The sequence below is a fragment of the Ammospiza nelsoni genome, chromosome 1 (genome assembly GCF_027579445.1).
Source record: "Ammospiza nelsoni isolate bAmmNel1 chromosome 1, bAmmNel1.pri, whole genome shotgun sequence".
Lineage (NCBI taxonomy): Eukaryota > Metazoa > Chordata > Aves > Passeriformes > Passerellidae > Ammospiza > Ammospiza nelsoni.
Genome location: NC_080633.1, coordinates 21735741 through 21761257, shown reverse-complemented (window position 1 = coordinate 21761257; position 25517 = coordinate 21735741). Strand labels below are relative to the sequence as shown.

Below are 25517 nucleotides of genomic sequence, written 5' to 3'. Positions count from 1 at the left end.
CTTCAGGAACCTAGAAGCAGTCATATTATGTCTGGTACACCCCTTTTTCAAGAATGCTGAAAATGAAACAGGTCATCTTTGTTTCCTCAGTAAATGGCTGAAAAAAAAATACTCATTTTTTTATGTGAGCATGTACTACTAAAAAAATTCACAAAAAATTCTAAACAACCTAAATTAGATGTTGAGTTACTTCTAGAAGTTGCACTTTATGTGTGTTACATCTTCAGTGTCCCTTGCAGTTCAGACCCCCCCTTATGACATGTAGGTGTGAGAAGTGCTCTTTCCAAAATGCAGAGTTTCAGAGATGTGGTCTGGCCAAGCAGTCCAGTATAGCTCAAATATGATTAGGAGCACAAAGAAATTTCCAATTCAAAATGTATAATTTTGCAAGAAAATAATCAAAATAATAGTTTTATAAAAAGTCTCCTTCAAGGTAGAGTATTTTGCCTTTAACTATATTCAGTTTTGCTTTGTGACTTTATTAGGGCTTAATTGTAAATCTTACCTTTTCATTATAATTAGATTGCTTCAGTCCATTGTAATGGTAAACAGTGAATGACTCTGAAACCCTGGAGTCCTAATAGAAAGAAGACAGTTAATTTCATGTGGCATCCATTGTGCCTTGATTCTCTTCTCTTTACAACTAGACAGATGCGTTCAACCAGTAAGACTTGAGAAAACTGTTAAAAAGTGCCATTTCTTTTAGGTGACAAAACCTTCATTTCACCTTTCTTATCAGAAATAAAAGCACAGTTCTCAGTAAATTAATGAGTAATGCCCCCAAGAGCAAGCCATGATTTTCTGTGTTCACCTGGACAATCTGAAGTACAACTTCAGCACTGACTTTGGAGAAGCCATCCTGATTTTTAATGTCAGACACCTTATGCAGTAGTCACATGCATGTTTATTTATGATGGTTTGGACAGCACAAAGTTTTTTACTAAGGACCAGATCCAATCTCCAGCCCTCCCTGTGAGAGCTAAAAAGCTCATAGACTCCCATGCCTGCCTAACCACACTAATTTTGAAGACACTGGTTCTGCCAAGGTCCAACAGCAAAGCTACTGGCTCTGGTGATCTTTACCATTCCAGGTGTTTAATTGCTGTAGTCCTAAGAGGACTGAAAGCTTTGGATTCACTGAACCAGGAAACACAAATAAGTGTAGTATCAGTTCTTTCATGCCTACTGGACCAGGCTCCAAACAAAAGCTTATCCCTTTTTTGAGCATGGAAGTAAAGGCTGGAATGAGAATAAATCTGCTCAGGTTACAGTACATCCATCAGAATATAAAACCCTCATTCATTTTTCTGCTCTTGAATGATTCACAAACTCTATCTTTCTATGGGTCTCTCATAGCCATCCAGGCTATTCAGTGGAGTGAGGGTGGTGAAAAGGAAGGTAAGAGGTAACTCTGCTTACAGAAGTTGCTTTACAGAGATAAATAAAATTAAGCCTTCCTGGGATGGAACCAGGACACATTCATTTCCCTGAGGAAGTAATGCTCACCCAGAAGGGAAAAAAATGCTGTTTCCTAGTTCCTGTGCCATGGAAGTTAAGAATTTTGTGCAGTTATTGTTTCCAAAAAAAAAAAAGAGCTAGCATGGAATTCAGGAATCCACCTCTCCAGGTGACTGCCCTAAGTAGTAAGGAGTCTTTGAATAATTAGCTGAATAGCTTTGAATAATTTTTTCTAAGCCAACAGCTTTCAGAAGGAAAGCTGAGATACCTCTCTGCTTTTGAGATGGGAGTTGAGTACTTTTTAGGAGAGTAAGAATGGGAGTTTGAATATTCTCAGCAAAGGAATCTAATCTGAATCTCTTGAGCCCCAGCTAGATGTTCAAATATTAAAATCAGCAATTCCAACCACCACTGGTATCTGCTATTTCCTCACAGTATTTGAAAGAAAGACTTTCAAAGATATTCATCATCATTTCTGCAGAATTTCACTTTCAGAAAGAATTCTGAGCAAGGTGTCAGTATGGGTAAGGGCTACGGCTACCTGATGCACAGAGTACAGACAGATTGATCAAATGGATACTGGCAGGTTCCAGTCTATAACATGCTGATTGCTCAAACAGCAGCCATAAGGCAGTAGCAATTCCCATGTTTTTTACTGGAGCCAGTGAAGGTTTAACAGGACAGGAAAAACTGAGTGGTGGGGAATCACATACAGCAGGGAATTAGCACTTGACAGACAGGCATTGACTCAAGGGCTCCAACTTTAACAGGAGGCAGAGTTCCTCCACCAAGGTGACCAAGATAGGGTTCTGCCCATGACTGCACTGTGCTTTGTTCTCCAGCCTCCCTTCTTCAGTCACTGATGCCCTTATGACAGGCATGAGAGGCAGCAGCCCCATACAATGGCTCTTGTCTCCTCCACCTCCCTATGGCCCACGGTACTTGACAGCTTAGGCACAGCCAATTATGGAGGATGTTCTTTGGCATTCTGAACTTCATTCTAAGCATCTGGGGCCTAAAATGAAGCAGTGGAGTCTTCTAGATTTGCAAATGTATTATAATTGTAAGAAATAAATTATATTCAATTGTACATATATTTCCACTTCTATTTGTATAAACAAATGAAAGGAAGAAGAAACAGTTGGCAAAAATACAATGTGGATGTAATTCTAAAAGGCCAGAGAAAATGAGCACTAACTCCTCCTTCTCTTTCCTCCAAATGATGAAAGCCTCTGGATGATATGATATATTCAGTCCCTACCATCTTTGGCAGTGCATTTCCAGTGTCTTCTGACTGACTAGAATGTTTCATAGTACAGAATGTTATACCCAGTGCTGCACAATCCTAACAAAAAGAATCTTGCTAAAGGGACTTAAACCTATCAGTTTCACTTTTCCTTGATTGTAAAAAGTAAGCCACATAGCTTCAGTGACACATTAAGCTAAAAAGCTTTTAAAGAAGTACTCCTCTCAGCCCTTCTCCTTCTTCCACCAGCCTTTTCTTCTGCCTCAGGTAAACCTGCTCATTTTTGCCAATACAAGGATGTGCATGGCCATGGAACAAGCCCTACACACATGTAAATAGAGCTCTTACCCAGACCAGCTTCCTGTTCTGGTTTACCACAAATCTGTTTAAAGAGGCTCCTGGTGGCAAGGAGGCAGTGCGAGAGCAGGAAAATGTGATCCAAGGCAAAGGGGAAAGAGGACAGCAGTGCTAAGTTAACACCTGCCTCTCACTAGTGGTGCAGTCTTAAAGAATGTATGCAACAGACTGAGAGTTTGAAAATAATTTTCCAATACCCTAACTTCCACATAAGTTAAATCTAAGTCCATCATGAATTTTTTGTTAAACTGTCAAAAACTTTAATTATCAAGAAATGTACATAAAAGTAGTCTTAAATATGTTTGCAACCTTTTCCCATTTGCAAGCAACCTTTTTAATACTGATAAAACCAGTATGGTCATTTATTCTCAGAAAAAACAAACTCAGAAGAACTTTCTGAGTAAGGAAACAATTCAATGTCATACTCAAAATGATTATATATTTCCTGAAGTTAAATTTAGAACAATGGAGTTTCCTTCCAGTCTAAAGGTGACAAAATCATGGACATGTTATAGAAAACAGAAGTCTACCTTTTTGTGGCGGAATACAGAAGTTATCTGATGATCAGCTGAGTTGAATGAATGCAATATTTATTAAAATTTACTCTTGTGATATTCATGGAAGTTTTCAACGAATCTCAAAGCCAAACAGAATAGACAAAGCTCTGCAGCAATGAATATATATTGATTACCTGCTCAGGGAAAAATTCTTGCAGAAAGGGACCCAGTAGTATGATGCCCAGTCCTTCTGGGTCTAATTTGGTCTTCATGAGGTTTACACTAAGATAAAAACATTGAATATAAAAGTATGAGTAAGACACTTTTATTCTTGCATGACTAAGTTATGCCGTGCTACCACAGTACTGACTGCCAAGTATAGCAATACTATTCTATTTTTAATCTTAAGTGACAACTGCACCAGAATGGCATGCAAGTTGCCAAAACATGGTTATTTTTAAGTAAAAGTAATCTGTTATTTTAAATTAAATAAGTGATAATTCTGAAGGACCACCATATTTGGTAAAATAATTTGAAAGCCGTATAATCTAAAACCAGGTTTACAGCCCAAAAGGCATTTTGCTGTCTTGTAAGCATTCTTTAAAGATACAAAACCCAGCCATCTTTGAAATATAGCTCTGTCACTGCCAAACAACCTGTTTTTAAACAGAGATTTGAAAACCTTCCAAGATTTTCTAAGTACGCTGAAATAAAATTAAATTTAACAGATACATTTCTTATTTACATTACATACTCGGTATCAAAGAAGCCAGAACCAACAAACAATAGAAATTCTAACAATACTAATCTGGAAGCCTTACTGCATGACTACAGTCTAATTTCAGGTCGCTGCAAACAAAGGTCAATTGTAAGACTATATATCTATTTAAGCAGTATATTTCTACAGGCAGCAGATTGGATCTATTGCATCTACCTAGCCCTGTGCTCGAGTTACAAGCTGTACCGTCCACAGGAACGTCCTCATTGGGTCAAACCAACAGAGCGCCTGGCCCAGAATCCTGCTCCTGACACTGCTCAGTGGTGGGTGCTCACAACAGAGAACAACAGGGCACAAACACATCCTGAGTTTACCCTCCCCTTTCCAGCAGTCTGCTGCTCAAAGACATCTTCAGTGACAGCCAGTATCTAAAACACAAAGATATATATTTTTCTTTCCATGCATGTGCCTAAATGGCTTTGAATCCACCTACATTTCTGCTCTTAATAAACTCCACTCAAAAAATACAAATTAGACTATGGGTTGTGCGAATAAGTGTCTTCTCTGTCACCTAATTCAGTTTGATGATACCTCATTTTTGTATTGTGTAAAGCAATTAATAGTCATTCCCTATTTACTGTGTCAGTGGTTGTCTATCTTTTTCAGATCAAACAGTTCCAACCTAGCTTTTCCTTGCACTAATGGCATTCTGGATCTTTAATTAGCCCTGTTGGTAGCTTTCTATAATATTCTTTTCCCAAGAAGGAGTGAAACATCAGGCATTTATACAATGACATAACTCCTATGAATCCCACTCCATGTGTCTGGCTATCACTATGAGTTTAAATTTCAAGATCTGTTTCCTGACCAGTAATATCTAGTTCACAGACCCACAGTGTGAAATCAGCATTGCTTTATCCCCTGAGCAACCAATCTACATTTACTTTATTGGCACTTCTCTGTTTCCATAACCTCTAGTAACTTCTGCCGCTCTTACACACTTTTTTTTAACATCTCAAACACATTTTTATCAGCAACATTCATACAAATCCCTACTGTCAAATCCTGCTGATAAAATAACAAAATTCACATAGTTAATACAAATTCCTGTAAAATCCCTTTAATTATCTCCCTCTATAAGGAAAAAGTGACATTTTTATTCCTTGATCAATTCTTTATCTATGAAAAATGTTCCTTCCTATTCCATGTTTATACATGAAACATTTACATGTCAATTTTCTCTAGACTGGCCTTCAAATCTTTTCTAAGTCCTATTGCTCATTTGTCACCTTTCTCATTCCTGTACTCTTTGGTACAGCACAGTTCACAGTGGCAGGTAACCTAAAAGAGTTCAGCAATGTCAGTCTGATGTTTCTTCAGGACTTTGCATTGTTTTACTTATTTTGACACTTCAGAATGCTAACTACTCTGACCACCCATCCAAAGGCTTAAGTGTGGAACCACTCTTTGATCTTCTCCAGTGATGAGGAGAACTGCCCCCTACCATCTTCTCTGGTGAATATGAAGAACTCACTGCACTTTCCACTTGACTTTGAATACTTTTAAAACATTGGGAATCATCTATCAGAACTACAAACCTCTTGCAGGCCCCTTAGCACTGATGGGCTCAGAAGAATACTACTAGTTTTTGTTTTATAACTTTACTTATTAGTCTACAGATTTTAACTCTGCTTTATGTTGTATTTACATTTAACATTCCATAAATACAGATTCTTCCAATTTTTTTAGTGTACACACTACATTTTCCTTTCAGACGACACACTCAGTTTCTCATAGATGTCTCTTTTACTACTTAGGCCTTTAACCAACACCCAGGTCTCTTTTGTTGGGAGCTGTGAGCAGAAGGTGTAGTTTCCAAGGTCTTTTTGGTTGTTGCACAAAAGCATTTTGTCTTTTTCGCTACCACTTATGTTTCTTCATCTTTACTCCTTTCTTGGTCCTAACATAGAACTAGTAGTAAGTTATTTGAATTCTTTTTGTTTCTCTCTTAACACACAGAGGATGTATTATGCAAATCTGAAGAGAGTGGCTTCATTAAGGTCCTTGGGAGAAGAATTTTAAAATTCATAACACTGAATGTGGTATCCTAAAAACAATGCTAATTTATTATTTTTTTAAAAAATCTCTACTTAAGTGAAACCACGACTGAGAACTTGTAAGATATTGGACTTCAATCCTTCTATTCCTCATTCTCACTGCTCTCAAAGTACAAAATTTTGGCTATGTCAGTGGCTGCTTGATACTTGCCCAAATTCTTGAAATGCTGCAGCAGAGTTGCAAAAACATTGTGTTTGCAAACAGAACCATAACAGATTATTTTAAAAATGCACTTAAAATTATGTAATAAAATTAAAGCAAGGCATGTACTCAGTAAAGAAATACAAGAACTGTTTAAAAATACAGCACCATGTAAGTTTTTAAATATAGCCACTGTACAAAATTCAATCAGTTAAGCAGAAGGGTAGATTTAATAAACTTGGATTGTGCTGTGTTTCAAGTGAGGTTTTTTCCTTCAGCAAATCATTAACACCTTTCACTATTACTGGTACCACAGCAGAGCTACTGAAATTGTGATTGTGTTTCAGTCTCCTCAGTGCAAAGCTTGGCACCTGAACTCCAGAGATTCCCAGTGTTGGGGCAATGGCCTTTGTACTGGTATTGCTGAGAAGTGTGTGGGAACAAAAGCCTCCGCTACTGGTCAAATAGAGAGCATAAAATGTTTTAAGCAAGCTAAATCTACATTGACAGATGTGTTTTAATCAGTGCCCTAAAGGGCATCAAATGGTTTTTAGAAACAGGCAAAACAAATGAGACAGGTGTGTTCTCAGATACATTTATTAAAACACTAAAAAATTTTACTAAAAACACATGCAATGACATTCAGTACTGGCTAAGTCACCTTGCTAATTCATGTCTGCTCTACAGTTTTCCCCTCTACAGTTCTACAATTCTAATCAGGTCTGATCTTTATACATTCTGAGATTCTGAGAAACTTAAAGCCTTGGATTAGATAATCAAATCATTAAAAAATACATTTGGAAGCAAGGCCTTTAATTTTACTTAAGAACAAACAAACAAAAAACAAGCAAAAAAGCCTGTATGGAGTTTGAAATACATTATTTATACTTGTGTTCCACACCAAAAAGACAGAACATCTAGAGCCCAAACAGAGTAGGTTCTCAAGATAATAGCAATAGGCATATATTTATTTAAGAGGAGATGATTTAAGACTGCATATTCCATGTTTTGATCATGGCTTTTCAATGCAGCAGGTCTTCTGACTGGCTCTTTGTACATCAATTTATATTTTATATTCTATGCAAATAAAATATGACAGGGCTATGCCCCAAATGCCCTGAGAGAAAAACAACCAAATGGGAAAACCACTGAACGAAGAGAGGATTTTTCTGCAGAGACAGTAGAACAAAAAATTGAGAAAGTAGAACAAAAAGGTGAAAGCCATCTTCTCAGACCTATTAAACAATGGCTTTGTTTCTTTCCTCTCCTTGTAAAAAAAAGTCTTTTGCAAATTTCACCACTTATTGTTGTAATATGAATGTGAGCCTTTTGTCTTGCACTTTCTTTTGGTTTGGGTATCTCTTTACTTCAATTTTTACTCCTCTCCTCCAGAGAACAACTCAGTAAACTTCATCATAAATTACACTATAAACATTTGAAAGGACACAAAATAGGCTCAACCACACTTCAGATGGCTCTGGTAAGTAAACTCACAGTCTCCACAGTCATTCCAGTTTTGACCCAACTGAACTAAACCAAATGTTTACAAGAGAGCAGAAGCAACTTTTGGAGCAGTAAAAAAGTGCATGTGCTTGGCTCTCCTTTCTGGGTTAAGCAATTAGTCACAAAACATGGTAAGTTTTGACATTGAGGGTTAACTGCTGTCACTTAATATTAGTTTTATCTGTCCGTATTAGAGCTAAAACATTTAACTCCAACCCTGGGAATCAATGTGTTATTTCTGAAAATAAATGGCAATTATAAGCACTACTAGGTCCTGAGTGCTGGTGGAAACAAAACTGTAACTGAAGCAGTTTCAGCTTCCAACTCAGCAGAAAGATCCTGGTAATCCAGACTTCCCTCTGAATATCTTGACTGTTTAGCTCTTCTGACACACCATTTCACCTACATTAATATATAAAAATATAATCCGGACTGTCTCCTGAATATATAGTAATGCAGTAGGTTTGAAGTTTTTTTTTCTTCTAGTTATTACTACCAAAGTTAGAGACATTTTCATTTTAATTCCTTCCCTTAAATTTCAAGCTTAACATTTGAAAATAACACTCTGTGCCCAGAATGAAAAAAATCCAAACTAGGAAAAAAAATCCAAAACCAAAATCAATCCAAAATTTTTATACATATGTGGTAAACGGAATCAAGAAAAAAAAAGCCTTAAATGATAATTAATGGCATTAACTGATACTTCTGTAGTATTTAAATTTTATTATACTTACTATTCAGGATCTGAAACAAGGTCCAGAGCCTTCATTACATCTTCTAACAGTGTGTCAGGTATAAACCCATTATCTGAAGAAGTAGCAAAGTTTCTTGTGAGAAAAAGAAACAAAATGCTTTCCAGCACAAATCTCACTTAAAAATACAAACTTATCTTTACATGTAAAATTTGCAAGCAAATTTTGGTGTTCTAGAAGGAAAGGAGTTATCAAATGCTTTTCTGGCACTTAAAAAAAAATAAAAATAAAAGTGCAATACAGAAACTGGATTTATTACTCATAAACTTTGAATTCTTAGCAAGTATTAAGCATCTATCTTTGTATAGAGTTCTCCATGACATACCTTGGGATAATAACTGCACCATTTTTCCCTCTTGATCAGTTAAAATAGTACCTCAATGCTAGACATTCTCTGTTTTCCAAAACATAAGAAAATTTCCATGTATGCCGCATACACTCAAGAACAAAATCTCATGAAGAATGAATCATATCAGATCAGTTGTTTAATGAAAATTTAATATAGGAGAAATAAATTTTATTTAAGCTTTATGTTAACTACAAAGAACGTAACAAGGTTAAAAAATGTCTTTTTTAAAAACTCTACTTCCTATTGCACAAATTCCCTTACTGCAGAATTCTCCAGTAATTTCTTCATAGAATTATGGAATGTTTTGGGTGAGAAGGGACCTTAAAGATCACCTAGTTCCAACCTGCCTGTTGTGGACCTGGAGACCTTCCAGTAGACCAGGGTGCTCAATGTCACTTGTAGATTGACTCCTGCACTGAAAATTTCTTAAGGACCAGACATTTCATTCCTCTCTTAAAGAGTACATTTCTACTAAAAAAATCTTATTTCAGCACAAAGTACAGCGCTTACCCTCAGGGTCATATGTCTGAAAAACTCTTCTTGCTTGTTCTGAAGGTGCCTCAGGAGCAACAAGGGCCATGTCCTATGGAGGTGAAAAAAAAAAAACCACTAAGAAAACTTACAAAACATTCTTACTTCAGATATAGATTACTGAGAAAATATTTAGCCATACCACACCCAGTTGGAACCTAAATTAATGAAAATTTCAATCCAAAGAAGAAAAGTTATTCGGCAATTTTGCTGATAGTGACATAAAACAATCAAGAAGTGTGCTAAAGATTATTCCACAAACTTCTACACAAATTTTATGCAAGTCTTATCAATGCAGATGTTGTGGCACAAAAGCTAATTGGAAACTACAATTCCAATCATTTGTACTCAAGAGCTCCAAGTGGGAAACTGCTCAGGAGAAAATAATTTGGAAGGAGTCCCTTTGTCCTGCTCATGTCTCCTGATGAGAACAACTTGAAATTTGCTTGCTTTACATACTGGAAATAAAAATGCTAGATTTTTATATTAATTCAGTATCACAATAATGCAATTTTAAAAATCCATAAATATGACTTAATAAAAATAAATCCACTATTTAATGAAAAAATTTCCATTGATTTTATAAATGAATGATAACTAGAACATTTCAAGAAAACCAATATTTTAACAATGTATCTTCATGTTTACATAGGTTCTAAAATCCTTTAAAGTACTTTCAGATAAAAAGACTATATTAGCTCAACACAGTTGGTTTCAGGATGCTAAACAAAGTATGAAGTTGTGCAGTTGTTGAGCACATACCCTGTCACTTATGTTATTATATAAGGCACATACATACACTATGAAATTTTGTAATATTTGACCAATTCTTAAATAATCTGGAATACAAAACATACGAAGTAGGAATAGATTTCATTATCACAGTGTATTACAATAAATTAATGTAAATAATATTTCTCGGTTTAAAACCAATGATACCATAGCACACAAAGCTTATTAACAACAAGATGATTACTGATTTCAATATTCAGGATTTAACTCTGAAGAAGGGATATTTTAGTGGTAGTTTCTTATTTAAAAAAATCAACAGCTCACAAAGCCTACGTAACAAGGGAGAACACTTAGAATTCCCAATGGTATGGAAGGATATAACCCAAAGTAACTTCCAGTGGCAGAGACACACAATTTCAAATGTAAACTACATAGCTCCACTTTGCTTTACAAGTATGCAGTTCCTTCCACACAATCTTAATGTAATCCAAGAATAAAGACAAGCATTTGCACTGTCCTCACTACCCACAAATTATCTTGTTCATGCAGTGCTTTCCACAATTTCATGTGACACAAAACAGATTCTTTAAAGCAAGTCTTCCACAACTGCCAACAAGTTTTTTCATAGTCCAATTTGCAAAAATTGTGTACTTCTGTTAGCATTTTAATTTTCCAGGTCCTTAGTTTTTCAGTTTATGTATGTATACATGGGAAGAACTAAGAGACAAAGTCACTAAATGCATTAGTCATACCAAAACTTCTCTCTCTTTTAAAGGAACTTTCAAATATGGTAAAACCTCCATATTGTTACATCTTAATATTTTTTATTCACTAAATGTCACGTACTGATGCTCTAAGCAAGTAACTTCAGATGGAAACAGAAAAGTCTGTCTCAGAGTCAGATGACCAAAAACCCAACCTCTCTTACCTGTAAAATTATTCGAACTTTTCACTGAGATTGCTGTAGTGTAAAAAGTTAAAATGCAAGCTCCTTTATATACAAATCCCACACAACTTCTCATCATGTCATTAATTTCCGCTATGCAGATAACTTTAAAAACTCCAATTAGTCCATATATTTGTACTGAGGGAAAAAATACCATAGGTCCCTCATGCAATAAAGCTGAAAATGTGATAAACATCTAACAAAAACATATTTCAGCTGCCCAAGCTGATATTTCACCATATGTGCCAAAATAGATTCCCCACCCCAGCCTTATGAATTGTATTTTGATGTAACCCATGCAGTGAAAGTTCCATATAAGGGAATCTCATAAACAGTTAATTATAATAATTATTTTCAATACTAAGAACAACATGTCCCAAAAATCATGTTTCACTCATTGGCTCTTGTGATACACAAACAAGTCATTTTATATTACTTTGAAAAGTTATTCTCATCAGCAGAACCAGTTATTTTAAGATCCCATGCTTAGCCTCAGAGGCAAAAAATATTCTTCGTAAGTTATAATGAAAACATTCCCAAACTTTTCATTCTGCAAATCCAAAGCAGAACATAAAGGCTAAGCCACACCAAAATCCAGGCTATGAATTTTTACAAAAATCACACCCTGAAAGATCCATTGCCCTGAAAAATGAAATCTGCTTGCATATGAAGTGCTTTATGGTTATACACTATCACTACTGAGTAGACATGTAGAAGAATTATATATTGTAATACTAACTTTCTTCTTAAAAAATTACCTAAAAACAATATAGAAACATTGATTATTTATCAACTTTTTAACTTGTTGTAACTTGTAATCACATCTGGAAAACTGGTTTATTCAATTCAGTCTTGTATTACAGAGAAAAGTGTGTATTTTTCAATGCTATAATCAGTGGCTTTCAAGGCATCAACTTTTCCAAAATGGCTTCCTAAGAAAACAAGGTTGATGGGATCTCTGAAAGTTATTCTCATCTCTCTAGCTGATTTCTGAATCCATTGCCCAGTTTCAATTTTACAGGAGTCTCACAACTGATTGTTGAAACTGGATGCCAGGCAGAGCATCTCAGTGAGGAGCTGGTTCAAAAAGAAATTTGATTTTATGTGTCAGCAAGGTTCCTTTGGAGATTGTATTTTGAAAGAGAAAAGACACTTCACACAATCCTACTGATGTACTATGTAACTGTATCATTATAATCTGGACACAGAGGTTTTTCCACACACAACTGGAATGCATTTCAAATTGGATAGTGCTCTGAAATTACAATGTCCAACTTCAGATCTTCCTGTGGCTGCAATCATTCATTTGCAATCAATCTCTACAGCCACTCTGTGCTCTCCCTGGAGCACACAGAGAATGTTCTTCTTCAAAAGGTGAAGGGATCCTGCTACCAAAGCCAGAACTGAAATGCTCTTTATAGCCTGAGATATAACAACTCACTTAGCTAAGAGAGAACAGAATTAATTGAATGCAACTTTATTTGGGGCCATGGAGCAGAAGTGCCATAAGTATCACCATCCATACAAATGAGTTTGTGTCCTAAAGGTATCAGGTAGTTTTACTTGTAGGGACTGGCTAGGAAGTGGACCAAAAATTAGAATTTAACACAGACTGGTATCAGTTGAAAAGCAGGAAATGCATCATCACTACAGCAGCAAAAAAAGGTTCAACGACTTAGAACGATACAAAAACCCAGTTGCTGACTCTCATTAAGATGAAGGCTCAATAGAATTTGGGCATTGCTTGGAATTAAATAGCAGCTTTTTTTGTAGGTTTTCCTAGGAGCTATTTATCAAACCAAGGAAAAGAGAGTCCTTAAGATCTAAAAAGGGAGGTCATTATTACCATCATACAAAGAACAGAACAGTTATGGAAAGGTCATTGATGTTTTCTCCTCTTAGGCATCACTGAGGAAGTATTGAGACCACTGAGGTATGAAGTTTCTGGCTCTAAAAATGCCAACATATCATGTACTGTCAATCTAGGCAGACTATTGTGAAGGGTCTGTCTGGAAAGGGACAGTTAAGAGAATTATGTCATGGTAACAATGCAAGTCAAATCCAAAACACTTACCCGTGAAGTCAGTCCTAAACCATTTGATGTTATTTTGCATAAATTTAATTTAAAAGACTATTTTACAGAGAGATGGCCAATGAAGACTAGTTCAAGACTCCCATTTGTGTTCAAGGACATCACCCACACCAGCAGCTTGCAGTGGGCAGTGCCCTCAGCTGTTGCAGCCATGGCAGTGCCCTGCACAGCCTGCTTACCATGATTTTCTTGTGCTGGTCAATAGAATGTGCCATTGCTCTGCAGCACACTATCTTCCACAAGAGAAAGCATCAAAAAATGCCAAACAACTGGAACATACCCAAACAATATTTGAAGGAGTACAAGGTTTTTTCCACTTTAGAGATGTACATAGAAAAACTGAAGGAAAGGTTCTAGACTTTTCTGTCACTATACAAGAGCTCTGTGGTCACAACTATTTCCACTTCAGAATGGCAGTTGTCAAAGATCATATACTGTATCCTCCTAGGCCTTGAAGAGGGGCTATGAGTCTATCTGGGATGCAGAAAATGCTAAAAGAAAATACTTTCCTTGAATAAGAAGAGAGGAAAAAGACACAAAAGGAAGAATGCCACACCCAAAGTAGCAGAATTCTTATCAGTGGTCAGAAAATAAAATACAGGCCTTGTAGTTTAGACCAGGAAAGGACAACAGGTAATCTTAAAGTGTTCATCTAGGGATAGTGGTGGTCCTGGGGGAGGAACATTCATGACAAGCAATTTGCTACAAGGCGGTTAAAAGGAAGCAAACTGGCTCTAGCTGTACACTGCCTTGCAAAGGTGAAACAGCTGCATTTACTCTACTGTACCTGCAGTGCCTTGCTGAGGACAGAAACGAGCTCTCAACAGGGAAGAAAGAAAAGCTACAGATGGACTACTTCAAACTCTTTTTCATCTTCACCCATAGTACCAGACAGAAAAGAGAGCCTACTTGATCCAAGGGTGGGGTGAGGCTGTGGAAGAAAAGCGAACACAAACCAAAGAAAAAGAAATAGTGACAGAAATCCGAGGAGCCTGTCAGTCTATTCGTCTGGAAAGTGCAGCTTCCAACATACACTCAAGTAAGTTATAGAAACCACAATATATCCTCCATTCCTTTGAGAGAGGGTGGTTTAATAAGACAGCCAACAAAAAAGCCACAGTGTTGCAGTTTTTAAAAATAAGAGAAATTCAAAAGTACAGCAAATACCTATTTACAGTTACATTGCCACAGATGTTGGTGGTTTAGTTTAAACCATTACAAGAAGGTAACAATTCACATAGTGACTTGTTAAAACATAAGAGCTTCTTAAACATGCTCCTTGCTTTTACAGACAGATCATAAAAGATTACTGTAAACCAATAAAGATTTGGTATATAGTATTTTTCTTATTCAGTTACTAGCTTGTTTTGCTCTTTTCTTATTCAGTTACTAGTTTGTTTTGCTCATCAACACAAAATGTCTTTGTTTTGAAATTAAAAATAAATTACTGGAATTACAGATCAAGAGTCAGCAAATTTGAGTTTACTGGAATTCTTCTCTAATAACTAAATTACATACTACTCTCCAGTCAAAAGCTTAATCTGCAAGGGCAGCTTTTCAAATTATATTCTGTTGAAAGACAGAATACAATGCTATATAAACATGAAACTTTGTTCTTAAGAGGAATCAAGCTGGAAGTGGACAAATTCCATGTTCTATGACTTCCAAAACCTCCATAATATAATTCATTCAAGATGAACTTTAGCTTCTATTACTATGCTACCATTTTCTACGTAAAAAAAAAAAATCTAGTATCAAATACTATTTCTACATCTAGTACTATTTCAGCCTATAGACATGAGCTGATTGCTACACAACACAGTGGTGAGTATTAACATATTACTAATTCTATTTGGGAATTACAATAAGGAGGTGGGAAATGAGCATGTATGACAGGAACACTTGATAGCAAAGTTTAAAACAGTGAAGATGGACTGCAGAAATTTAAATCTTTCTAATACAGTTCTAACAATACTGAAAGCTGCACTTAATGTTGGAAACCAGCCCACAGTATTCAGTTTCCCACTTAAACCATATAATTCTCTCTTGGGATGACGAAAACCCTCTGACTTGCTTCAACCCAGAATGATGAAATGCTTTTTGAAAACAGACAGGATTAATTATTTTACAACTCAAATATGCCAAGTGTTTCTAAAGGACAATTCTTCGCCTGGTTCATTAATCTAACAGAAACATTTTATATCTTTTCAAGTGAAATGTACAAGCTTTGTGAAGCAATGAAGAAAAAAAGTACATTAATAATGGCATGTGATCCACTGTTATTCAAAAACACCACAGTTTCATATATTATAAAAGCAGTATTGCCATATATGTTCATATTTGAAGCATATTATGTCAGGTAGCTGACACTAACTATAAAATCAATTATTTTATTCTTTTATTAATTCAAAACACATTATTTTTTTTCATTACAGATGTATTATACAGTAAAGCCCATCTCACTTCACTCCAACTGCATGAGCTCTCTTAACTGCATATGGGCAGTGACTGAATTTTTTCCCTAAATACACCTGAAATGCTTCAATATTTTCATACCACAGCCTCTGACAACTTTGGCACCTCTCTGTAACAGTTATTTTTAAAGTACACATATAAGATAGCGTAAACTGTCAACTGGTAGAAGAAAATAGGATTGGACTCCCTGTAACATACAAAGAAAACAGATTTCATAAACTTCTTATGTAAAACAAACCAACACTGGGAAAAATGTACTTAAATATCTAAATGAGGTTGCTACGTGAGGTAGCTATGAGGTTGAGTTTTAGAAACAAGAGAATGTGTTATACTCATAGCTAATCACATGTAACTTCCTATGTAAGAGAGGAAAAACAGAAAATGAAGGCACTAGCTAAAGTATCCCTAAATGTGCTTCACCTTTGCTAGGAGTTCAAAGGTCCCTCCTCCATAGACAATCCCTGTCTCTGCCTTTTCTCTGCATCCTTCCACATTCAGACTTTCAATTCATTCATTTACATATCTTAACCTGAAAGTAAAGCTGCCTTATCAAAAGAGGCTATTAAACGAGTAAATAAAGGGATGAAAACCTTTTTTAAAAAGTGGTTAGAAATTGGTTGCTAAAGATCTTTGTGACAGTACTTGGATTAAATCTGATGCTGTACATGGATTCACCCTATGGTCCTGAGGATTCCACAGCTGTCACATGTATTAAGGTTTTGTGGATCAAACAACAGCTACAACACAGATTTCAACCAGGTTCCTGCCATTTTTAAAATGACCCAAAGTCTCCTGATAGAAATTCTCTACACAAGTTCAGCCTGTCATGTCACCGTTTATTAGACAGTGTGCAAGTTTTGCAAAAAGCAGAACTTGACACAAAGTTTCAGAACAGGACTACAACAGTTACTATTTTAAAGCCTATTCTTATTACTGAAGCATATGTTGGCATGCTGGGAGTCTCATTTTCTGTTTCTAGTTCCTGCATCTATCCCAGTAGGGTCTGGGAACATGGGAATAAGGCAGGCTAAACAGAGAATAAAAGAATATGTAAGCTTCCACTTCCAAGGATTCATGGTGCCCTGCTCAAAAAGAACATCTGGTCTTCAGACATTTTGGAGAAAAAACATGCAAAGAGACAAATGGCCACAAAATAATTTCCCTGTTGCTTTGCTCAAGAACACTTCACTTAAAAATATCTTTAACAGGCATTCACTAACTATATTTAAAACTCTGTTTCCTAAGTTCTGTAATACATTAATGACTTCAGGACATTTTCTCGGGAAGAAAAACTGTAAGGGGAAGAATGATTCCTCGGATTCCATCCAGAACATGAATTTATAACAAGGGAGCAAGGATTAACAGCCATTCACAGAGATCCATTTCCTCAAACAGAACACATAACAGGCAGATAATCAGTTCATAAGCTGAGCAACCACTCTGTCACATGGTGCATACTACATTCCCAATTCTTAGTATTCCCAGTATCACTATCGGGTATAAAAAATATGCAGTTACTAGGCTACAATTAAAAGATAAAATAAAAGGGAAGGTGCTTTGTAAAGCAAAGAACGGATGCTGTGAGCCTGGCACTATCAAGGTTTATGATTTCTACCTCTTACCTCATCTAAAGGTACATAGGGCATGTGGAGAAGTTGTTCATTTTATTTGCCTTCTCTTCAGTGTATTACTATAGGCATATTAAATTCCATATTTTGGAAGACTGGTTTAACTTTTAGGGCTCTTAAAAAATCCTGTGTGGAAATGACTCCAAATTTCCCATTCAAAATTCAATTTCTGGAATGATTCCACAAAGATAACCCCTGATAAGGAATATACTAATTGCTATGACCTAACTGGGGCCTTCCAGTACCTGATGGGAACCTATAAGAAAGGTGGAGAGGGATTTTTAACAAGAGCATGTAGTGACAGGACAAGTAGAGATGGATTCAAACTGAAAGACAGTAGGTTTAGATTAGATATTAGAAAGAAATTCTTTACTGTGAGGGTGGTGAGGCACCAGAACAGGTTGCCCAGAGAAGCTGTGGCTGCTCCATCTCTGGAGGTGTTCAAGAGCAGGCTAGATGGGGCTCTGAGCAACCTGGTCTAGTAGAAGGTGTCCCTGCCCATGGCATGGGGGCTGGATCTTTAAGGTCCCTTTCAGCCCAAACCATACCATGATGTGAAATGTGTATCAGAAAAAAGGTGGTTCAAGATGGAAAAAATGTAAATCTAGAAGTGAATGAACTGTTAGGATATAGTTCTCAATAAACTTAACATATAACGTCAAAAATTAAGCACTTGGGTGAACTAGAGAAGGCACATAAAAGCACAGATAATCAAATGTACAGAACAATTCTGCACAAGAAAATACTAAATAGAGAGAGAACTCTCAGGCTGGCCTTTCTACTATAAAACTCATTTAGGATTACTTATGAACTTATGAAATGCTGTGTTATTCAGAAAAACTTAAGTTCATTTAGCAATAGCATTTACGCTACAAATCTTAAACCAACCAGTATAGTATATTCAATACTTTTTGGGAGCCCACAGTTCCCACACCCTCCATCAACATTAATTTTAAAAATCGCTTTCCTCCTGCAGAAAGGAGCTCTTAAATTAACAATAGGAATATTTGAAGAGTCAATGCTGATTTAGTCAGGTGAGGACTATTGTCAAAAACAGAACAGCATTTGCCTCCCTGGTCTGAAACAGCACACAGAAAATGGGAACCCTACTTTAGTCTAGAAATGATTTCTGCTGTTGTCTCACACATCTATATCTTTTCCATTTAGATGTCCAGACTGTTCCAACAGAATCAATTCCTCTCACACTTAAAAACTACAGAAAACTCTATGGCTATGTGCTCTGTAACCATTTTCTGAAGTGGAATCTTCAAAATGTGATCTTAATTTCTTCTTTGATGAAAACATATTTTTCAAAATTTGGTTACCTGCTGGACATGGAAGTGAAAAACAAAAGGAAGTGCAAAGACATTTTTCACTCCCTTCCCTAAGTAGAAGAGTTCTTAAATTAAAGGATACACATAGGTTATTTTTGTAGAAACTAGAGCTATTAACACATAGTTATAACGACTGATTTTTTACACATGCATTTTGTTTCCTTTCACAGCACTGACAATCTCTGTTGGTGTTTTGAGCTTAATGCTGCACCAACTCACACTCCCCTCGGCCCTGCTCTGGTAAACACCACTGCCCCACATTCAGCTCTCCTATAGCAGTGGCAGTGTTTGCTGAGGTGCCCTTCAGCTGAACTCTGACGAAAGAGATTGTTTAGGAAGAGAAGTCAATGTTCTTTCTTCTGAGAGACAATGATATCAAGGATGCAGAAGAAAGGCCCTGAGAATGTGTAGAACAGGTTACAGTGATCAAAGTCAGAGAAATAAAAAAAATGTAATCCAAAACCAATGTGGTTCCATGAGTCCAGGATAGGACATTTTCCTTCAAAAGCAGTAATTTGTAACTTATTCAGATTTCTTAGACAGGCGTTTTCTCTGCTTATCTGACTCTTCAAGTCTAGAAATGCCACAATGCTGTAACTGAAAACAGATAGCCAATTCTGTGATGGCCTCTGTGCTCAAAGACATAGAAACAAAAGAAATTTCTTAAAGCCCTACACAGCTGAAGTGTCCCCACAGTTTCAATCACCTGAAGTCAGCAGACATACATTTATTCCATGCTGTCTTTTCACTTTCAATGAGTCTGAATTCAAACTTCAGCACAATGTGGATTTGCATGTCACAACAAAATTTAGAAAGCACCTATTAACCTCCTGCTGTTCTTCCTATTGCTTGCACTGGAACATTTTCTTGTTATATTTTGCATAACCTTTCAACTTGTTGGTACTCTTTTATACAGTGTCTGACCACATTTTGGCATTCCTAGAAGTTCTGAGTTGTCTCAGCCTGTCAAAACTTCCTATAAGTATCATAAAAATAATTAAAACACGCCTGTACAGCATTTCATCCAGAACATCACAGCCTCATTTAGAGCTGCCCCACTTCCTACTCTCTCTTATCCCTACAATGAAAGAGAAAAAACAACACAAAAAGACTGTAGTAATTAAGCAGATTTTTAGGGAACATTTACAATATCACATATTTGCCTTCACACTGTCTGACAGAGCATGCAGGGAAGTTCATTGTGTCAGATGAAATATCCCTTGTTTGCTTTTGTTGGACTGAAGCCATTTGAAAGTTTTTCTATTTACTGAAAGGAAGAGTGGGCAGAGAGAGGCAGAAATGATGGCTGCTTGGATTTAGTAGCCTATAGATAATCTACCTTGCTGCAAATGCACAGCCCATGACCACTAGGAGTAACAGCCACAGTTATTTTTTCAGAAAACGTTAAATCTGGACTGCTGAGCATTAAGCAGCTTTCTGACTTTATCACACAACAGTTGTGAAGAAAAATAATATGATGGTACTACTTATGGCTTTTGCTAGGGAACCCCCTGCAATGATTCACAAAGTTTTTCCAGCTCTATTATGACACACACAACTATCAGAGTTTTGAAGAACTATTTAGATAATATAGATGTTTGCATGTGCTTCCTGACTTCAACATTTACCCATCTGCAGAATAAACTGTAGTATTTTTCAAGACAGTCTACCCTAGAAATAAAGATGTGAGGTTTCATTTCACATATTTGCAGATTCTGTTTTCTTTCCAAAAGATCTAAGTACAAATAATTATTTGGCCGATGACAGGCTGGTTATGTCCCAGACAACAAAACCACTGATACTGTCTTTATAAAATGTGCTTCAATCAAAACAATAAAGAAATTATTTTTTATTTCTCTCTATCTCCAAATCTCTGTACTAAAACAAAGATAGTAACTCACTGAGTACATACAGAAATGGTATGACAGTCAAGATGTGGAGATGAAGACCATGCAGGTAGAAGAAAACTTACTCTTCTAGTAACAAGACAAACTGCTGACCCATTGTAGACTTGTCTTAAAACTAGGAATTGACTCAACTGTCTCTGTTTACAGCTATTTCATGCAGCAGCAGTTACAAGAGAGCTCAAGCCAAACTACATACTTTGGTAAATTAATTTTCACTTTAAGCTATAAATGTGACCTTCAGCCAAAGATACTGTGCTGCATTTTGCACATTAAAATACATTGAAAATATAGAGAGTTTTAGAATGGCAGCAACGAACAAAATCATTTATTTTACAAAACAAAACATTTCTACAGTCACAGCTAAAAGAATGGTCCACATTTAGAGTAGTGCAAATGTATTCTGGCAGACAACAATAGAAGTCTACAAAATTTAAATCAAAATGTTCTGAGATAGAAGAGTGTGGTGGTTTATTGTTCATTCCACTGATAGAAGAAAAATGCTTATCACTCATCTAACATAAAAATCTGAATCCAACATCTAAATACTAAAGAACAGCAGCCAGCTTTCTTTCTTTAAGTAGAGCAGTATGCAGAATTTGAGTAAAACCTTTTGCTTGTTAAACCTCCAAGCTGAAGGAAATGAAGATTTTATTCTGCTCCCTAATTTTCCCATGCTAGTTGTCTATAGCAACAGTAGCCTAGGAAGATTGCTGTTTCTAGATTTCTAGACCAAATTACTCAGCTAATGACAAAACTGACTACAGTTCTGCTTTAAAGAATAATTACTAATTGCCTAACATTATTCTATTCAAAAATAAGGCCTTATGCTCCTGTAAAATATATGCAGCTTGAAAGAATGAAAACTCAATTGTTTTTTTTAAAATTTAATCAGCACTGGTTTTGCCTCCACAGTTCATTTTTCTCTTTCCATTCTGAACATTTCTTTCTCATGTAATCAAAGTCACCACCAAACTAGAAGCTACATCCTCGGTATCAAACACATTTACACAACTACACATGCTACTTTAACAACGTGCTGATTAACCCTTGGCAACAAATTCAAGTTTCTTCCTGCAGTTTTTGACATGTAGCTTCAATTGACTGTCAACACAATTTGTATTTCCATTGTAGCTGACATCTCTGCTCCACCTGAAAAGCTCAACAACTGCTACTTTAGAAAGGGTGAGGTTAGACACTTAAATTCAAAAACTAAGAGCTTTTATACACCTTCCGGTATTTATTTTCAAGATTTATAGTTAAAGTTTTAATTAACTTTTTAAGATATTAGGTATAGGGAAGTTAACTTCTAATAAGTACCAATAAATATACTAGTAGGTACCATTCAAAATTTCAATAAAATTTTTAATCAGAAACAGGTGTTCAATAAAAATAAAATTTAAGGTAAGCAACTTACAGTCTTCAACTAAAGAAACAGAAACTGTCTCCTTGGAAAATCTGGTCTAAGATTCTAAACTGAGAGTCCTCCTGAAAGCATTTTATGTTTTACAGCCTACAGTAGATATCTAACAGAATATATATAAAGAATTATTGTAACAGTCCCGATATCTATTTTAAATCTAGAACAACCAACTACAGATTAAAAATTGTGAAATACTGTCAGGGAAATGAAACTGCTACATAAATCTCTCTTACACTATAGAAATTTAAGACAGTACTTACCCCAAGCATGGTGTTCCAAAGCATAAACTACCCCCAGCCCAATAAATTAAACTAAAACCGGAAGACTTCACACTGCAAGTTATGAAATATTGCTTAAGTATGGGAACAACTCTGCCTCCAAGGAAAGGCTTAATTAACAGTTTTAGTCACTATGTTTTTACATCAAAGCCACATAAAAGTCACCTTGTAGCAAGATCTGTACTTTGAATTTATATGATGTTTATCTGCCTGAGGTTACCAAAACCACATCTAACATACCTTGGCAAAGAAGACTGTGAGGTGTGTTTCACTGCCAAGTATCCAAATGGGAAATTTTGGAGATTTCAAATAGGAGCCAACCTAAAAAGGTACAGCAAAATCAGAAATATAAAGCAAACCCAGAAATGTCATCTAGTTAGTGACTAAATTAATGACAATGTAGTTAGTTTTCAGAACCATTAGTACTCCACTGATATAAAATGTTTAATAAAATGATGTGTTTAGCTTGCAGACAAGTACTATACTTAACAATACTATAATCAGATACTAATGAAAGGTAGAAGTCCACTTGATTTATTAACTGGCTTTGGATTAATTAATTTAGAATCTACATTTATTTAATAAATTAAAGGACAGCCAGTTGCAGTCAATACACCAATATTCTGCCAACTACATTATTTTCTTTAACTCTGCGTTAAGCTAAAGGAATTTAATATAGACTATGAAGAAAGCATTTTATCATATATTTGTCTTAACATATGTCTCAATATATGAATTTCAACATTATTTGGAAGTTCTTTAAGATTTCTAATAGTACACAGTAAAGCTTTCAGTAATACTGTTAAAAAAGCCCACAACACCTTAATGAAAGAAAAATTAAGTTATGTAGAAAACAGCTTACCTTACAATATCTCAGTGATTCCATCAATGTCAAAAAGCCTACTGTTGCCTGTTTGTGTATGCCAAGAAGTTCTGTTCAAAAGAAAACACAAAATCTATTCAAGAAAAATCTGCAAATTCTGTTTTAAGCCATTTTTTCTCACTTTCAAAATTGGTCAAATAATAACAATTTAGAAACAACAGCAAATCATCAAAATATAGTCAAAAATGGTAATTTGTCTCTCTACAAAACAAGATCTCTCTATAAAGTAAGATCCAGACTCAAGGTTTTAAGAGGTTCCTGTTGATAGTCTCTTTTAAAAACCTGTTGGACTTTGTAGGAGGGGAATATTTACAATTTACATCACAATTATTCTTAGAAAAATCTAAGAAGAATAGCTATTTTCAAGAAAAGAAAATCCCATATACATGCATAAATGAATGCCTTTTCCTCTCTCCCTCTTTTTTCTTAAAGTTCCTTGGTCATATTTATCTTAAGCATTTCACATTCTGAATAATAAAACACAATTTTTCAAATAACAATTTTTTAAGTAGAAAAAATAATTTGATTTTCAATACTGACTTCCATTTAAAGCTCTCAAACACAAACAGCTGCCAGAAATAGCTGAAATATTTATGTACTACTGACTGGAAGAGCACTTACAGAGCCTTACTTGAGGTCCTCTAATATAAATAAAGAGAAAGTACTTCAAAATTCAAGCTTCAAACCTAATTATACAGATTTGGAAGAAGCTCTGGGCTTTCATATACATCATCTAAGGAGCTCCAAGTACTGTCTGCTTAGAGCAGCTCTGCTGGATGCCCAAACACTGTCTAACTAGAGCAGCACATACTGGAAGCATACACTATGATCAATTTAAGAATATCTGGATTTCCTTTATTTTGTTGAACATTGATTTCCATATTTGAAAGTTCCCTCTAAAACACTAAGCCTCAACCAAATACAGATACAGAAGGTGGTACAGAATGTAATCTTATCCCCCAAAGAGTTGCAGCTGAACCAATAACTAAAGATTAGGAACAGGTCTAATGTTAACAGGCCACACCTGTAGCCAAGAAGAACAAGTGGTATAAAAGAGTGGATTGGTGGGATCAGGACTCAGATGGTTACTGCAAGGACCAGGGAGAGGCAATGCTTAGAGGAACTGTCTACGAGAAACATCGCGGCAGTATGAAACTCTGCAATTTGGAATCCTTGCAGTGTAATGATAATAGAACTCTTGATGTATAAAACAAGTCATCTGTGTACAACAGCACAAAACTGACATCTTTACCAATGGGCTAAAGCCTCAGGACCATAGCAAGTGAAAGAAGCCATTCTGAATTTAAAAGATTCCTGGATTTGCAGAAGTGAACTCTGCAGCACCAGGCTTGCTATATTCCCTTCACCAACTTCAAGTTTACCTCACTGTATTTTGCAACAGTGCAGAACAGTTGTTATAGTAATGGTTTCATTTTTCCCTCTACTATTAAGCAAAACTCCCCATATATACAATTCTGAAAATCAAAACCCAAAAAACTTACAAACATAAGCTTATTCACTACCTTTGTGTCTGGAAGTACAACTCCTTCCTTACAGTGTGAGCTATACATATTAAAATGATCTTTGCGGTGTAGAATTCTTTGATCTGCAAGCTGTGCTTTTACAGATTACCTTTAAACTTGCTTGGAATTAAAATATTCAGAGTGCATAGATTATCCTTTGCAAAACCTCATTACCTCCTGGCAAATAGCTGAGTGGCTATAAATTGCCATATGCTGAGACAATTCATCCTTTCTTTGAGCTGGGGGAAAGAGAGCTATAGCCCAATTAAAAAAACTAGTGAAGAATCCTGCAAACCAGGGAACAGCTAAAATACAGAAATAGCACATTTATACATGCAATGAAGGAAATGAGTGGCAGAAGTAAGCAACAGTACATTAGAGAAGTAATTTTATGCATCACATATATTTCTTAAAAACCAGTAACAAAAATCAATGAGAAGTCCAGTGTGCTAAACAGGGACTTCAGATGTAAGTGCCAATACCTGGGCACAGAACAACTAAGTCACATGTAAATAATACTTACTATTTGGAAATTTATTTATTCAAAATAATTTATTATTTTGAATAAATAAATTTAATAAATAAATTTATTAAATAAATAATTATTTATTTATTCAAAAGAATTCTAT

The 25517-nt window shown here is 35.7% G+C and overlaps 1 protein-coding gene across 3 annotated transcripts in view; it reads right to left on the bottom strand.

Moving 5' to 3' along the window:
- MINDY3 (MINDY lysine 48 deubiquitinase 3) overlaps positions 1-25517 on the bottom strand; it is a 45346-nt gene that overhangs the window by 1717 nt on the left and 18112 nt on the right. For all 3 annotated transcript variants that reach the window (XM_059477326.1, XM_059477316.1, XM_059477334.1), the window contains exons 9-14: positions 23345-23415; positions 22723-22803; positions 9650-9722; positions 8773-8845; positions 3753-3840; positions 506-577 (exon numbers count right to left, since the gene is read on the bottom strand). In XM_059477326.1, the coding sequence (XP_059333309.1) occupies positions 506-577; positions 3753-3840; positions 8773-8845; positions 9650-9722; positions 22723-22803; positions 23345-23415 (458 nt within the window). The remainder of the gene's footprint in view (positions 1-505; positions 578-3752; positions 3841-8772; positions 8846-9649; positions 9723-22722; positions 22804-23344; positions 23416-25517) is intronic.